Source organism: Vanessa tameamea, chromosome Z, assembly GCF_037043105.1.
Source record: "Vanessa tameamea isolate UH-Manoa-2023 chromosome Z, ilVanTame1 primary haplotype, whole genome shotgun sequence".
NCBI classification, from domain to species: Eukaryota; Metazoa; Arthropoda; class Insecta; order Lepidoptera; family Nymphalidae; genus Vanessa; species Vanessa tameamea.
In genome coordinates, this window is record NC_087341.1 from 15174679 (window position 1) to 15193536 (window position 18858).

Genomic DNA, 18858 nt, shown 5'->3' on the forward strand with positions numbered 1-18858 from the left:
TACGGATCGGTCAAAGCTTTTATTTAGAATAAGAATGATTTAAATGGACATAATCAGAATAGAACGAATCATCAGAAGTGCTATCCGAGCCATCGTTTACGTGTGTAATATTTTTTTTCAATTTCATCCTCTACGTTTTAAGTCAATATCGATGTTTAACTCTGCTAAAAGTTAAGTTAAAGTTGGACCCTCTTTCCTGACTGCGTACATTTCGTCGTACATGTATTTTATTTCTAACTCCACAAAGATCAAAATTGTCTATCTGTGTTACTTTTTTATTAAATGTGTTTTTTTCTCGGTGTAGAGATTTTCGAGACGTGGAAGCAGCAATTTCACCTTCTTTAGTAATTGTGCTGATGATTTTCTCAGACAAACCTGAAATTTAAAAAGCCTTAATTAATAAACTTACAACATTTAATTTACACTCACACATAATGGTACCGTTCACCATTAAATTAACGATTTCACTTGTGCGCACTTAGAAAATACTTTTACTAGATAAAGTGTGTGCCGTGGATGGAAGGTGAATAATACCATGACCCATATTGGTACAAATCTATTCATTTGTAAAAATTGTAATTTTATGTAATAATCATTATTCTTAAATTATAACATTTTACTGAAGTAGAGAATTATTTTTCAACATACGGGAATTCTTTAATAGCAGGTAACATTATTTTACATACCTGTAATGTCAGCTGTCAGCTACCCGTTTCAAACGGAATTACAGGACCTTTACTAGCTTTTTCCTTTTCACAAAATTCACGCACAGTTAGTACGATCTTTCTTCCACTACTCTGAATTCTTTTTGGCATGATTAAATGTAATTAATCACTGAATTTTTCAATATAACTGGAGGAGCTCTGAACAATTAGACAGTCAGTGACGCCAACCAAACGCGCAGCCTCTTTGATATATGTCAGATGTAAAATAACTGAACGCACTGTATATCAACATGGCTGGTCCCTTTCTGTGACATTTATAAATAAATACTTAAATACATTTTGCAATTTGCATTGTGGAAAACAATAAACACAGTTTGATTCAAAAGTTTTAAGCTCTTCTATTATTTGAATATATTCAAAAACTGAAAAAATCACAGGCAAAAGAAATACCACGATTGTAAGTACATATTTAATTGATAAATATTTAAACTTTTTATCTTTTAATAATGTTTAGTTATTTTGTTGCAGATAATGAGCAATAAAAACGAACAAAATGGTCGCCAGCCACCTCTTCCAGGACAGCCACCGCCTTCGCTAGACAACGAAGTTAACAATGAAAATGTACCCACTTCGAATGATAAAATGGAAATATGCCGTAATTTTGTGTGGGGCAGCTGCAATAAAAACACCCAATGCAAATTTCGTCACGAACTTGACTTTGAAGAAATGAAGAAAATCTTAAAATTTTGTCACGACTATCAGAATCCACCCGGTTGTACTAGAGAACATTGCACTTATCTACATACAACGAAAGAAGAAGAAAGTTTATTTTTTTCCACTGGGCAGCTTCCTCGTGTTCTTGCCGAAAGACATGCTAATATGTCGGCTGCTGCAGCGGAAACTATACCGCAAATAGCTCTCTTCATACAGGAGTCCTTCGTAGGGCCTCCGCCACCTCCGCCACCTCCACCTGCCCCCGCTCCAGTAGTTGCTCCAATACCTGTAGCTCCAGCACCTCTTCCAACTGCCAGACAGGCACCTCCTATGCTGCCTATGCAACAATTGCCGCCTCCGCCGCCACCGCCACCTGTGTCAAATGCGGTGCCCATTCAACAGCATGCAACTGTGTTCCAAGGTACTTTCTTTTGTTTTATTTTACCCTTTGGTAACTCTCGAGATATAATATAAAACAAGAAATTACATGTTCAGTTTAATACGGAATATATAAAAATAAACATTATTTCCAGCACCAGCACCAGTGCAGGTAAATACTCGGGCATATGCTATGAATACACCGCCACCACCTATGCTTCTAATGTAAGTTAATAATATATATATGACCTGCTTTTAATAAAGACCTTTCAATATGATGTCTCAGTAACCAACAGTTATTGATTTCTCTGCAAATGTGTGTTATTTTAAAAACTTAAGAGATTATATGAGATATGTCCTTCAAGGATAATTTTTAGTAAATAACAACAGATTGTCAAGGTCTAATAATATTATTTTACCTTTACAGGTTTGATGCAAGCAGACCACCACCACCAATACACAGCCAAGTTCCTACAAAACAGAATGCGATAAAAAGACCATCCACTAATTTTGAGGGTAAGGCATTTTGATTCTATTTATTCTATTTGATTCTGTTTATTATGAAATTTGTAAAACACAGGCATTATGACATCATTTGATTATATCTGCATAATCTCACCGATATGCTTAGCGATATAAAAAAATATATGAATTAAAAAATAAGCTGATAAGAAACTCAAGCCTTAGCGAACATAAACTACCATATTCTCTAAGCAATTTAATTTTTATAGTTTGCAAATACAAATTATAATGAACCTACACTCAAAGTTAATTGAACTGTAAAAATTGTTATAAAATTTGACCGCAATTGCTCTTACTTATACCCTTAAAGATTCCATTAATACAGAAGGTATATTATTTACACATCATTTCCAAAAATTTTGTTTGGTTTATAAGCTTGCACTTAAACACACACTTCACTTTAAAGTTATTTTCTATTTAGAATAATCTTTTTTGTTACCCTACCATGATTAATGGTAATTATTTTATTTAATTTATTTATGAATTCATAATGAAATATTCAATAACATCAATAGTTAGCAGATGGCTTTAGTTGTTACTTTCTAATACTTTACATTTAGAAGTTATAAAATTTTCCATAATTAATACACTATATTCATTTTAACAAATCAAAAGCAGATTAACAGTTTTATTCTTTATGAAAAGTTTAGTAAGTTGTAGGGTTTTATCTATCTATACTTATTTATAGTTTTAGAGATATCAGGTAAACGAACGAAATTTTATATTATAAGATTTTGTAAGGAATTAAAGAACTTTAGAATCAGTTAATTTGGTGTACTATTTGTATGCCAAGTTAACTGATTATTATATTTATTGCTCTTGTCGTCATTATTTCGAATGTCTGTTTCTCAATGGTCATAAGTATAAGTGAATCCTATTAATTCATAACTTTCCTAAAGCTAATGTCATTGATGCTGCGATTAGACAACAATTAATGTCTCATATTATATTTACAAGTGATAAATTATTGTTTTTGCTGATACACTATAAAAAATATTATTATAATTTTATTATATTATGAATTCATAAATATCTTAAATAAAATTGAAGTTTATTCATCAAATAAAAAGGTTATTGTCTATTAAGATGTTGAACTATTTAATTGATAACAATCCTGACTAAGACTCTGTAATCCGATAGAATAATTCATAGGTGATGAGACCATGATGTGAGATATCCCTCATATCTAAAAAACCTTTCGGATTGCAGTGACTTCAGTCAATTTAAATTGAAAGTATAAGCAATCTCGGGTGGAAAATATTCTCTATGGATACAATTATAAACTGTGGTTATTTTTGTCATCAATTATGATATCTGTTGTCTATGGCTTGGCGATCAATGATTTTGTTCTCAGCCCAACCGAAGAAAAGGAAGGTGGAAGAGCCGAAAGTCGCGGATGCTCACTGCGTTCAGTGCGTGCAGCGTGATATCAGGTTTGGACACATCGAAATATTTAAACATTGTCTGTACTGGACTTCAGGTCACTTTTAGTTTAGTAGCTTTGTCTAGATGTACTGTAATAATTTGATGTGAATTTATTTGCGGGAGTATTTATTTATATGCAATGCGCGACACAAATCAAGCGAATTTTTAGAAATAAACATTTTCGAAATTTCATCTTAATCTGCTTCAGCTATCGATGTCACATATGAGCACTCCACAATGAGAATACTAATCAAATCTACACGATTACACTCGCGTACGTTGCACGGGTTTTTAAATATCTTGAAGGCTGTGCGAAAAAGATCATACGTCATACATCTATCAATATGTTCTCACTTAAAAAAACACAAATATTTTAAAACAATTTTACTGACAACTACACACCAACCACTCTAATATATTTTATTATATTATTAGAATTACATAAAGCTGCTTTAAATAATTGTCAAAAGTTCTCCTTCAAACAAATAAATATACCATGCTGTCTTATTTTAATATATAAAACACATTAGTAAATTTATTTATCCATATTGAAGACAAATACAATATTCAGAATTACCAAATCCACTACATGTCTTAAACAGTTAACAATCTTAATACAATTAAATGTGAAAAGTTAGTGAAATAAATTTAGATTCGTATGCATATACATAAAATATTTATCAGATTTTAAACATACTGGACTTCTTTGAGTGTTGCCAAATTTATTACAGGAAATATTAAAAACAATGAAAATGGTCATCTATACCACATCCATAATGTCCTTAATAAACTTCGATATTATGACACATCAATTATAAATATTATGCGTTGATGAAAACGGATATTTACAAGTCCTAATATCATTAAAGTATGTAAGTTTAATAATAGTCTATCTCTATTACTATACCTTAAACAGGTAAACATTTAGGAAAAGGGTTTTAATAATGTCAAGAACACAACCTATGCCAGTTCTGAAATTGGGCGGTGTTGCGCGGCGATTTCAATGTTTTAATGCAATAAGGTTCCAAAAATCGGGAGAACAATACAAGAAATATAACAACTATGAATACTTTAATATATTTATAATATTTCATGTATATATCAAAGTAATATATTAATTGCGATTGAATAAACAAATTAATCGTATTTTCAGAGTGGAAACTTGTAAACAAGAAATGGACAAATTATGTAGTGAAGAGGAGTATAATACCTTGATCTACAAAAAGAAGTTGGAGGAATACCAAAATCGTAAAGAATTGTTACGGTCATTAGTTAGTAATGATCTTTTCAGACTCATAGAAGAATATGTAGAAGTAAATATATTTTAAGTAACATTATTCTAACCTGTCACCATAAACATAAAAATCTCGATGAACATTAAACAAAAATAAATTTATAATATAGAAGTTCGTAATTTTGTAAAATTGGGAATTCTGTCACGATTGCTGGAATGTCTTAAGTAGATTTTTCTTAGTACACTTTTATATTCTAATCATATAAAATTTAAACGGAAATTTTTTCTTCCAGGGTGTACCACAACTTCATGTTCACGACGTCCTAACACAGCTCAACCAAACGCCCTTTGTTTCGGTAAGTTTAATTTTTTACGTGGCAGTTATACATATAGTTATTAGTAGCTTGTTGATTAAGAAACTAAAGCTAGTCAAATGGAAATTTCTATGTTTTTCTTTTATTTGAGATGAAAAATTCATAATTACATGAGATGTTTCTTTAATTTTTCTATACTAAAAATTCATTAATTATTTTAGGGGACATCTAGTGTACCAAAACAGTTTTTACTGCAGTTAATGGAGTATGTTCTGGAAAATTCAAGAGTTGACGCAGTAAGTAATTATATTTAAAAAAAAAGTGTTAATATTTAATATATATGATATAAATGTATATTTTTCATCTATTTCAGGTTCCTTCGTCTGCTCTTCGCTTAGATGAGTCCTTATTGCAAAGTTTGTCAAGGAGGACAAACTCTGTCGGACTTTCATCCCCAGATGTCTTACAGACGTTTATGGAAATCCTTAGGCAGTGTAAGTGTTTTATTGACTTTTCCTTTATGAAATTCAATAGATTTGAATCAGTTAAATGTTTTCCGGCTTCCCAGTAATTATAGGTATCTTATAGGGATATATTAATAGGTCAGTATTATTTCTTACTTATAATAAAGACATTCTTTATCTTAAATCTGAACCATTTGTCAATTAGACAGCTTATCTAAGCTTGAAGGAATTAAAGCAAAAATTGCTTTTCGATTTGTACTTTGAGCGAGGTCAGTCGAATATGTAGGTTTTGAATAAATACAGTTAAAAAATAGAGAAAATTTACCTCTATAGTATGATATGATTAGCTATAACCAATCAACGACCGATCATCAATAAATAATCATGTTTAAATATTATGTCATAATATTTATAAAACTACGGAATTTAAAAAGTAATATATATATACGCAGTGACTTTCTTTATCTGATGAATCGGAAGTGGTGGCTTTGGTATAGGCACATGTATTTGCTTAATAGCATCTACATACATGAGTACACAATTATCGCATGAGTTGGTAGTTTTGCGAACTCAGGACACGAGGTGGTATCATTTGATTGGCATCGATGCTATTTATGCTATAATAAAGAGGCAAACTAAAGATTATGGAAATGCGTTATCATCACTATGGCTCTGAAGCGGTTTCAATAGTGTACGCATCTTCTTCGCGATTTCCTCGCACATATGCTACTAAGACATTCCAATGACTATCAGGCGATATAACTACGCATACGGGTGATACGGGGATATTATATTCTAAACAGTTTATATCACGTTTTCATGATGCTCTAAGGAAACGCTGGATTAACTTGCCGAAATAAAGAGTACCCTACAAGTGGACAAAGACAATTTGATAGAATGTGTTAAGTAAAATATAATAAATATGTTCTATGGAATTAATTGGTTACTCGAAGACTTTTTTGTGGTTGCTATATCAACTTGCCGCTAGAAGATCTCATCATTGACAATATTAAAATTAATATATATTTTATGACAGGCGTTGATGTACTCTACTGTTACTGTCACATACTGTCACAGAAAATGGTATTAACAAAAACATTTCCCAGAAATGTGTCACTGCAAATAGCAATAGCCCAAATAGCCTAATGCGTACAATGTCTGACCCAGCCTGTAATACTTATAATACACTAGCTGTGCCCGCGACTTCGTTCGCGTAGTTGTCGGAAACACTATCATGATTATCGTTTGATTGCTCACGTTGGTTTTTGTTATTATTATCGTCAATAAGATTTAATAATATGTTTTACAGTACTTCAGCGTAGATTATATTTTTAGTTTTATTTTCTTGTGGTAGAAGAACATACTGATTTTGCCCGCAACCCGATCTTGACAACGCGACATATACCTAGTTGGCCGTGTGAAAAGCAGTCTTGACGTAAATCGATTCATACGTGTTTAAATGTTTGGCCCTGTGATTTATTAATGGTTACGGCAAAAGATAACTTAATGGGAAATTGAATTATTTTAAAATGAAAAGGTAAATCATTTGGAATCATTGGGATGCGAGGTATAAGCACTGTTTGACCAATTGCCGGACCAGTCAAAACTGTTGCAACGATCACGTTATTGCGAAGGAATTTTACTTGAAGGCGGGTCCCGTTACATAAATTTGGTGGTTTAAGATTTCTGAGTAAAATTATCGCAGCACCTATTTTTAACTTCAGGGAATGTGGTGGAAGGCCGCTCGGGTTTAAAGAATTGAGAAACTCTTGTGGGTAATGGACAGCATCTTCTTGATCCATTACATTATCAATAGATGTGTAGGTAGTTATATCACCTGGAAGTTTGGTTAAAATTAGGTCCTTAATTTCGTCAACGCTACTATTTCTCGCCGCCAATATTGCCCTTTGACACATCCATTGGTAATCTTTATTTTCTATTTCGACGATATTAGGGTAAACTTTTCATATTAAATCCTCTATGCTAGTCACTTTCTGCTCTAGTTCCTCTTAAAATTACCGGTAAAGTTTGTCTAAATAAATTACCAACATCTGTGTTTTTATTGCTTATTGTTATACGGTCAATTATGACAACCCTTTTCTTAAACATAAAAGAAATATTGTACAATAGTGTACGATTGCGAATATTTTTTTTGTTAACAATTCGATGCAGGTGTATCGACATCTGGATGTAAGACAAAAGAAAAAGTCAATTGTAAATAAATAAATCACAAACAAAATTCATACTCTGCCAAAACAAACAAAACGTTCAACAGGAAATGTAATAGTAAATCTGAATGACTTTTTTTTGTCTTGGATTAGGAGAAAAGTTCATGAATTGTAATACCTGACGGTAGACATGTTTGCTTAAACACTCAATTTTGATTCCAATTTTCTGTCATTATATAGGACCACTATGTACGTATAGGGTTTAAAAAAACATCAAGAAGAAGTGTATTTATCGATAGACCAGATTTACAAATTTGGAGTATATCATATATTTACAAACCTACCTTGGCTGACACCGCCTCCAAAAATAACAATAATTTTAACTATAATATATTATCGTAATAACTTTGCTGACTTTTAAATAGGCTAAATATTTTTAATTTCATTTTACATAGTATAAATCTAAAAAATATTGTGATCATTGTTTGTTATTCATAGGTTTGTGTTAAGTTAGATTTAAAGTGGGTAGGTACATACTTATCTCCTTGCGTGGAAACACAGAACGTTCCTACATATTGGTAAATAGAATAAGTTACTTGATTATTAAGTTGTAGAATAATAAGCAATTATTTTTTACTTTTTAGAGCATATTACTTTTTTTCTCTTTTGAAGTCGGTTTTTTTTTGTCAAAATTTTTGTTTCTAAAAGATTCGGCCGAGTATCGCTAACGTGCTCCTTAGAATTGTTCCGTTCCCTTCCGTACCGTTACTTTGTCAAGGATCCTATGCTCAGAACCTTACCAAACTTTCACCATAGTACCCTTGAAGTATATCCTTTATAATAAAAAAAGAATCATTAAAATTGGTTGGCACAATTTTGAGTTATTCACCTATTTATCGCGCACATACATAATGCACATTTAAGACTTATATCGTTTTCATAGGGATACCATCATCGTAACAGGATAAAATTAAAATGGGGCCCCACGGGAAGCACTACCTTTCAAACAAAAAAAAATTATCAAAATCCAGTGAAAAGTTATGAGGTAACAAACATATAAAAAAAAAAAATACAGACGAATTGATAACCTCCTCCTTTTTGAAGTCGGTTGAAAACAAATAATTTTAACTTAAACGTAATAAGATAAACAAACCGAACAATAAGAAGTTTAGATTTGTTTCTCCTTTGGTGTTATTATTTCATAAGGTGATTATAGTACAACCGTGTTGAATATGCTTGAACGTAATAGAAATTACTTGAAATATTGAACTACTAATTTATTTGTGTAGTCATTTTAAACGATATTCACCTATTTGCTTATTTGCATAATTTATTTTCTCAGTGATGATTAATCTGCATCGGTGAAAGTATCGCTCGCCATTTTGAACTTTTTTACGTGTGTAATGTAATTTTTATACCTTATTTATACCGTGAAACGTTTGAATTGTTTACTTGCAAAGTACGAAGGAATGTTCATTGAAATTTTATCTTATATCGTAAGTTAAAACTACAGCAGATTATGATTTAAATGTAATCGATTTTAAACGATAAAAAATAATGAGCAAATAAGCTGATAACAAAACCTAATTTTGATAAATAATTTAACTATTAAGAATGTTAATTTTTTTAAGTCGTTATGTGCATTGCTACTTCGCAGAACTACACCCGCGGCTGAGAGTGGCGAGCGCGGCGGCGGGGCTGACCCGCCTCCCCCTCATCCGCCGCCGCGCCCCGCCTGCTAGCACACTCTTAACAAATAGACATATAGTGTCACGGACTTTTTTTTATTATTAAAAGAGGAATATATCTTTCATACACATTTTTTGAGTAACTTAAAACGTTTATGCTGCGCACGCATCGAAAGTCCATAAATGTGAATAATTTTCCCCGTTTTTGCAACATTTCTCACTGTCGCTGCGCTCCTATTGGTCGCAGCGTAATGTTATATAGCCTAAAGCCTTCCTCTATAAATGGACTATTCAACAAAAAAAGAATTTTTCAAATCGGACCAGTAGTTCCTGAGATTAGCGCGTTTAAACAAACAAACAAACAAACTCTTCCGCTTTATATATTAGTATAGATATATGTATTCGGACAAGGTAGGCCAAGGGATGGGATCATTATTAAACAATAATTTGAAGCAAAGTGTACTTTGTACTTTATATATGTGGTCCAGGACTACCATACTACATAATACATTTTTAACGGTAGCACAAAATAAATATATTTATAATTTAAACCAATTACTACAAAGCATGACATGCCGTCATAGTGACATATTTATTAATTTTGACATCAATAAATTTATAAAAAGGATACAATGTACCTGCCACTTAAATGTAAACGACATATAGCTACATTGTTAGCTTATAATATATTTGATCCAATTGTAGATACTACAATTAAAAAATATATTATACCCTTGATTAGTACTTGTACTATTAACAATAATAAATTAAAAAACTAGGTAATAAGACAACGGATAAGCACTGTAAATATATTATTAATATTGTACATCAGAATATACAGAGCTTATCCAGCAAAGAAAATGAAATAGAATTATTTTTAAAGTACTTCAATATTGACATATTTTGTATAACAGAACATTGGATCTTGTTACATCAACTACCACCTAGTATTAACAATTATAAATTGTCAAGTGCGTTCTTTAGAAAATCAGCTGAACAAAGCAGAATATAAACTGTAAAGACCGAAAAGACATTGTGGATCTTTCCATAGAGCGCACTATTGAATTGTCATGTGTAAAACTCGAGCATACTATAGCAATGTGCGTGTACCGAGCTCCACAATCAGATTTTAACCTGTTTGAATGTGTGCTGGAGGATGCCCTTAAGCGAGTTTGTACTGATCGAAAGAATGTTGTTATTTGTGGAGATTTTAACATTGATATTTTAGTGCAATCTTCCATAAGTACAAGGTTCATAAATTTATTTCGGTCCTTCAATCTAAATAATATGTTTTCTGAACCTACAAGAATATCGGCAACTTCCGCAATCTGTATAGATAACGTGTTTTGTAATTGTGAGGCCGTTAATAAGGAAATCTTGTCAAAGCTAACATCGGGTCAATGTGGCCGGTGTCAATAGGTATAAAAGAAAAACAAAAGAAACGAAAAATCACTTATAGGCCAATTACTTTCAAAGGCTATTTAATAACCTTCAATAACGCTATACAATGTAACCTTCGAAATTTGAATTATAGCTTAAACGATCCCACCTTTTTATATAATTCATTTTTAACATTAATTGAAAACGAATTTAATAATATATTTCAGTTTCAATCTTTTTATCTAAACGATCAAATACAGTTCTCAGACTGGGCCACTACCGGTATCTATGTAAGTCGAAATAAATTATATGAACTTAAGAAATATAATCGTTTTTAAAAAGTTCTCAATTTTTTTAAAAAATATTCCAAGTTATTTAAACAAGTTTCTCAAACAGCTCGTTCGTTGCATATTAAAAGTAGAATCTTAAAATAAAATGAAAACTACTTGGGAAAATAAGTTCAGAGACAGGCAGAATAAAGTTTGATGCAGGGCAATTAACCCTTAATATAAAAGGGAATATTGTAAGTGAAGATTTAGATGTGGCCAACCAATTCGAAGAATATTTCTCTAATATTCCTTTGAATACTACTAAAGGACTTAATGCGTCACCCAATGACGCCTTAGACTTACTTAAATGTTACGTTCCCCAGAATGAGTTAGAATTTTCTTTTGAGAGTATAACTCCGTACGATGTATTAAAAAATTTTAAAACATTAAATCTTTAAAAAACCAGCGATCTATGGGATGTATCAGTTACAATTATTAACAACTTAATTGTCGACTTGGCTCCTTGTTTAGCTATCATCTTTAATAAATGTATACAATCTGGTATTTTTCCAGATCTATTAAAATTAAGTAAAGTAATCCCATTATTTAAGTCCGGTGATAAAAATGACCCAAACAATTATAGACCGATCTCTATTTTGCCAATATTAAGTAAAATTTTTGAATAATCAATTGTTGTTATACTTTAACTCGAATAAGCTATTGCATTCTCAACAGTTCGGTTTTCCTAAAGGTCGCTCGACTACTGATGCGATTTTAGCATTTGTTGAGCACATTTATGATGCGTAGGAGAAGTCACAAAATGCTATTGGTGTTTTTTATGACTTATTAAAAGTTTTCGATTGCGTTAGGCATGATATTCTTCTAGAAAAACTTAAATATTATGGAATCAAGGGCCCTGCAATGAAATTCATTTCCTCCTACCTTAATGAAAGAGTTTTGAAGGTTGTTGTTAATGGTGCAAAATCAAATGGCGCTCTGGCGCAAATGGGTGTACCACAGGGTTTAATTTTAGGACCTCTCTTGTTCTTAATATATAAGAAAATAAGACTTGCGACATTGTACTATTTGCAGATGATACATCCCTTATTTTTAAACTCGACAGAAAAATAAACAACTATGACATTGTAAGCAGTGCTCTGTCGCGGGTTCTTGGTTGGTTTGACATAAATAATTTGGTACTAAATGCCAAAAAGACTAAATGTATTTTGTTTTCTCTGCCAAATGTCAAATCAAATTCTTCTGCCGTCATTTTAAATAATGAAAGGCTTGAGTTTGTTGAGTCGACGGCCTTTCTAGGGATAACCCTTGACTCCAAATTTCAGTGGGGCACCCATTTGTATGCCCTAGCAGGGAAACTAAGTAGTGCCATTTATGCAATAAAAACAATAAGAAAACTCACGGACATAAGTACTGCTCGACTAATTTATTTTAGTCATTTTCAGTCTTATGTCATATGGAATGTTGTTATGGAGTAATGCAGCAGATATTGAAATATTATTTATTCTGCAGAAAAGAGCTATCCGAACTATTTACAATATTAGCTCTAGGACATCATTACGCGAAAAATTTAAAGAAATAGGTGTATTAACGGCTGTTGCACAATATATTTATGATAATATAATGTTTATACAGAAGAATATACAAAAGTAATCCATAAAAGCTGATATACATACTATTAATATAAGAAATATGAATAAATTTGTAACCCCTACTTTCCGTTTGCATACGGTACAGAGAACGTTTTTGGGCAATGGTATACGCATATATAATAAGATACCGGGAAATGTAACCAAATTACCATTTACGAAATTTAAAAAGTTTATTAAGACTAAATTAATAAATAAGTCTTATTATTCATTAAATGAGTACTTTTTAGAAAAAAACGCCTGGATTTAGGCTCGGGTTCCATCACAGGACACTAATTATTGTAAAAAAACAGCTTTGTAAATTTGTTTATTTGCAAAGAGCAACTATGCCAGTTTCTTGCCGTTTCTTCTCGCTGGAGGGTGCTTTCCGAAACGGTGGTAGTTTTTTAATATCGACGACTTAAAAACGCTTCGTTGTGAAGTTTACTTGAATAAAATTGATTTGATTTGATTTACTAATCTGCTCATTCATCTTTTGGATGGACTTCATAATTGCCCAAAATCTCAAATGCTGTTTATTGTCCTCTAGCAAATGCCCCTGAACGTGTTCAAGCGACCGAAGTGCCCGGAACTATACCGAGATGTAGTACATTGACGACCAGTACTAGCACGAATGGCCTACAATGCTTCTCAAACGGGCAGAGTCGGAAGACACAAGTGAACCGAATGGCACCACCGCCGCCGCAAGTAGCTCCACCTCCGCCGCCGCCCTACCACCACTATCCGGCACCGCCTGCTAGGCTATATTACCCGCCGCCATTTCCTGTTCCATCTACAGGTAAGTGTAAACAGATAAGGCCTCTCGGCACACGGAACTTCTATAAGCTAACTGAGATTGACGCTTGCAGGAGGTGCTGTCGCCGCCAGCCAGCTGACGCGAGCGCCGCCTCCCCCCGCGCCGGCACCGCCCCCCGCGCCCGCGCCTCCCCCGGCTCCCTCTTGCCATCCGTACATTGCGACTAGGTACCCTCCGCCGTTTTACCAGCGTCACTAGTAGCGGAAAGAACTTGAATATACCGAATGTAATAGTTGTAAGGGCCCAAACTAGAATAAGCTCAAATGTGTTAGATTTTATTTTAATTATAATTGACAATGAAGTGTAAGTGTAAGGAAGTGTAAAGTAATGAAAATAAAGTATTATATATAATAATCATTATTTTATTATTATTTATATATCAACATAATAAACTGTAACTACAATGAATTAAACTATCAGTAATTTAAAAAAACTATGTAAACTTTACTGTTCTTTGTCATTTCGGGAAAAATCGTAGTGTTATAACACAAGTTGTCATTAAGTGAAATTAAAATTCACTTCTGTACTTTAGTCACAGAAGTTCGGCTGTTTTGTTCAGGCTGTGACTAAACAGATTCAATTTGTCTCATTAGTTTATAACGTTGACCGAATTAGTTTACTAAAAAGTATATTACAGTCCGCATAGTACAAGATATAAACATAAAATGCTATATGTAATAAATAAAATAATTAAACAAACTTCTCTGAAATCATAGTTTCTTTGTAATATCCTAATAATCAAATATTTCTTGGTAATGTTAACTTCAAAACTGAATTCAATTTGCGTTGGGTTATTCTCGGTCTCGTATTCTTTTGCTTTGCGACGCATGTTAATATATCAGGTGTAGAATCTTAGGATCTGAGTTGTGTTCACAACGGTGTTTTCGGGCATATAAATGAGGTCTCATTTCCTGGTTCTTCCACGTTAATTACCATGTGCCAAAACTTAATTTTAGAAAATAATTTACTTGGAATATAATATTCATGTCGCAAAAAAAGTGTTTACAACGCTTTCTACCCATTTAATTACTAAATCGCTCTGTACCTGTATCCTCTAATGCTTGTTTATATTGTAATATGATTTGTCATCTGAAAGATTATACCTATTTTTAGCAAAATTAGCCGTTTTATTTTGTTTTGAAACCTTTATCTCATTTCATATTTTTATTAATGCAAAACAGTTCAAATTAGTTTTTTGTTTGGTTACAACTTATTAATTATGAAAATTTCCTCTTCCCAAAAAATGATCTGAATTTATTTTATTGTTTAGTCAAACATATGAGTGTTTAGCTACTAAAATGAAATTGCTAAGTGGATTGCAAACATTGAGATGGATACCCATCTAAGTTGTGATCAATTTGGGAATAATTTATTTTACAACAGTTGAAAGGCAAGACAAAGTTGAATATTGAGGTACAAGGGTGGTATGGAGCAGTACTCCAGTATGTCGTAATACAAGAAGAACGATGTATGTAAGAAATGATGTAAAGTGATAACAAGATACGAAAAAATTACCTTAAAATATATAATGCACAACCTAAATATTATTCGTTAGAGCAATTAACATTTCAATTCGTAATTTCGAAATATGACCCTTGATTTCGAGACTTGCCAAATACGTGAAAAGATATGAATGATTAAATTTGTATTTTAATTAATATCTCGTAATCTCATCTTTTCATTAATATTTAAGTAATATCTCATATGAGGTGATTTTGATTTTAATTTATAAAACAAGCTATGTTCTTATTTAAATTCAGTTTATAAAATTACGCATTACGCAGCTTAAACATTTTGTTTTTGGACGATAGCGTTGATCTACATTTCCATCCGCCGATTTAAAAGTGGGTACCTATAAATTACTAAATCTATTATCTTGTCAGTTGTCTCTGCCGTTAATCGTCACTATTTTATTGGCCCTGGCCACGTGAATTGTTTAATTTGTTGTATATATTATTTTAAATATAATCCATTGCCATCTTATATAAATATAGTCTAAATGGCGCGATTCTAATCGTAATTATATAATAGTATAAATATTACATTGAAGTATTCATTAATTTTCGTTAAGTTTTTACATTATCACATGCGTTTCAGACATTAGGTTTCAAACAAAATATTATGTATAGTTTATTTTTATTAACAAATATTATAACGCGTTTGCCTTATATATCCAAATTGAAACTTACTAAGCCCAAACTTTACTGATCATTATAATACCAATGCCATTGTTGTAGTTTACTCCTTTTTACAGTTTAATAGAATTGTTAATACTCTTCGATGTATGTCATGGTACAATAATAATGAACGAATATTTAATATGTAAGACTACTGGAGTCTGAATTCACCTGGAAATGACATGTAACTAGGGAGTAACTGAGGGAAGATTAGAGATCAAATGTAATTTATTCATATAGACGTAATTTTTATTTTGTTTTGTTAATGTTGATAAGCTGGTTTTAAAGAAATGCACTTGGCCATAAAATAAAGTTGTTATTCAAAAAGTATAGATTACCTAAGATATAAACATAACATACCTGTTTAACCTCTGGTTTTTATGTATGTGACTACTAAAATAAAACAACTCACATCACATTAACTTCCACTATATTAATAAACCACTCGATAAATATATTACTTATAACTTTAACAGCAAATGCGTCCTTACTAATTCGTCCTCAGTTTTTCTCCCCGATTCAAAATCCCGCGCTTCTCCGTGCCAGGCAGTACCAGCTCGCCTCACCACGCCAAGAGACGGAAGTGGCGGGAGTGCCACAACACGGTGTCGATAACCGAATCAATAATCATACTTCATACATGTTATTTCAATTTAAAAAAAAACGTATTTAAAAATCAAAGCAGTACTAAATATTATTATTTCAATTAAAATTATATAAGTATATTTAAAAAATCATGACACTACAATATGAATCCATTGTTACCAAACTCTTCTCTATGAATTAGTAAATTGGGAAATTGTATTTATTTAATAGAATAAATACATACACACTTATATATAAAATATAAATTAATATAGTGATACTAACGCTGATTACAAGTGACAAGTGTACATAAAAATTATACCTCTACTTTTGTGACAAAAGTTTAATATTTATTACTGGATCCCATCACCTGTGTTATAGCCCTTTTCTTTATATTAATAATGTTATTTTATTTTTCTTTGAATTTTCTCAAGGATATTTCAACTTTTTGCTCTTGGTTTTTATTTCCCAATTAAATCCTTTATGAGATATGTTATATGCCAACATTTTGTCAATTTTAATTGTAATGAGTAATCATATAAAGGCTGTGCATATGCATTTTTATTTGAAGAAAAGTCCTCTGTTTGACAAAGACCTCATTTCTGATGTTTGAAGCTTATTGCTAATATGTAAAATTTTCCTGAATCTGAACCAGATATCTTAGGTCAAATTCATATTTTACTCGTTCATCTTAGCTCTTTCTATCAACAACATAGTATTAATGCACTACAATAAACTAGATTTGTATAGAGAGGCTTGACCAAACTGTTAACTTTACTCACTCACTAACTACACTTTCCTTTATTTTTCTTCCTTTGAATTTGTATTAAAAAGAGTAATAAGTTCATATAATACAATAATACGTTAACACTGATTTAATTCTTAATTTCAGGATCTGATTGACTTACATGTCTATAAATAGCTCAAATACTGAATTGTGGGTGATTCTTTTTCTGTATTATTTTGGAGGGCCTCCTAGAATTCAAACACGATTGAAGTAACTATATTAGAGAGAAAACTTTTGGCCACTTTGACAAGGAATTTGGGGACTTTGTAACAAATGATAAATTTATTTTTATTTTACATGATATGAAATAAAGAAAATTAGTAACAAACTAGTTAAAGCCCACTCTGGTGTAGTTCATTTATCGGCCCCTTCGTATCCTTTTCTAGTTCTATTGCTACAACTTCGAATTATAAGTTAAATAGCACTTCTTCAGCGCTGCCGATTTTAATTTCTTTTCTTTCTTTCTATTAGATACCACACCCTGACTGTATTGGTTTTCTTCAAAGAAAATTATACACAATATAGATAAGTCTGGGTCGTCTCAGGTGGCTCAAGATCCTTCGTCGCAGCAGAATTTTGATTAAGAAAAAGAAATCCGGTTCGAGGACCAAAATATATCGTACGTTTTTTAATTTGTCGAGGGTTTTTATAATAAATAATGCACTTTTTATAATTTTATATACCTTGCGAAAGAGGAGCGGTTGGTCGGAGTCTTGCTTGCTTATAGAGCTGCCGAGACTGCACTAGCCAGATCCTATTTTCATTGCCAATAGTGTGCGGTCATATAGTACCAGAGCTATTTATTTCCAATTTAAAACCTAATTCTGAGTACAACGATCTAATAATTATTTCTATTTTATACTACACAAACATCAATGATAACAAAAATTATCTTAATTTCACTTCTTAATAATAAAATCATTCATTCCACATTTGAACACAATTTTCTTTTGTAAAGACATTGACTAACTTATGGCAGTTAATTTCAATCATAAGAATATTAATAAAACTGACTTTTAAAGTATGAACTAAAAACATTGTTAAGTATATTTAATTGAAATCGTCAACTTCAGTTAATTGGAAACAAAATAACAAGTTTTCCTTCGAATAATATAAAATACAGAAAGAAAGACTAAGAAGTAAATTATAGAAGTATGAATATTCAAAATATATATGTATTTAACTTGTCGCAATTGTTATTATTATGAAATCATAAATAAGTGATTTTATATATTTTTGAGATCAATCGAGATTGGTTTTAATTTTGATTAATGTTAATTATTTTGTTGCAGATAATGAGCAACTTAAATGAACAAAATGGCTGCCGGCTACCGCCTTTGATAGGAAACGAAGCTAATTACGAACATATACCACTATCCACTTCGAATCAAAAAATGGAAATTTGCCGCAACTTCGCTTGGGACAGCTGCAATAAAAACACGCAATGTAAATTTCGTCATGCTAGTTCATGACGAAATTTACTTTGAAGAAATGAAAAATATCCTGAAATTTTGTCACGATTACCAGAACCCATCCGGTTGTTTTAGAAAGCATTGTACGTATCTGCATACGACCAAGGAAGAGGAGAGTTTTATTTTTTGCTACGGGGCTAATTCCTCCTGTTC

At 31.8% G+C, this 18858-nt stretch overlaps 1 protein-coding gene across 1 annotated transcript; it reads left to right on the forward strand.

Annotated features, from left to right (window-relative positions):
- The first annotated feature begins 1175 nt into the window (after window positions 1-1175).
- LOC113404096 (protein diaphanous homolog 1-like) lies at window positions 1176-14000 on the forward strand. Its single transcript, XM_064220364.1, has 10 exons — window positions 1176-1800; window positions 1913-1982; window positions 2185-2273; window positions 3634-3712; window positions 4858-5017; window positions 5232-5294; window positions 5474-5548; window positions 5626-5746; window positions 13418-13666; window positions 13737-14000. The coding sequence occupies exons 1-10, from the start codon at window positions 1197-1199 to the stop codon at window positions 13880-13882; spliced, it is 1656 nt and encodes a 551-aa protein (XP_064076434.1). The 5' UTR covers window positions 1176-1196; the 3' UTR covers window positions 13883-14000.
- Window positions 14001-18858: the final 4858 nt, after the last annotated feature.

What these genes read in the sequence shown, in the direction of transcription:
- LOC113404096 (XM_064220364.1), top strand. Translation starts at nt 1,197, where the DNA reads ATGAGCAATAAAAACGAACAAAATGGTCGCCAGCCACCTCTTCCAGGA. An exon ending in TCATAGAAGAATATGTAGAA is followed by an intron (nt 5,018 to 5,231) that starts GTAAATATATTT and finishes TTTTTCTTCCAG; the next exon opens with GGTGTACCACAACTTCATGT. An exon ending in AAAATTCAAGAGTTGACGCA is followed by an intron (nt 5,549 to 5,625) that starts GTAAGTAATTAT and finishes CATCTATTTCAG; the next exon opens with GTTCCTTCGTCTGCTCTTCG.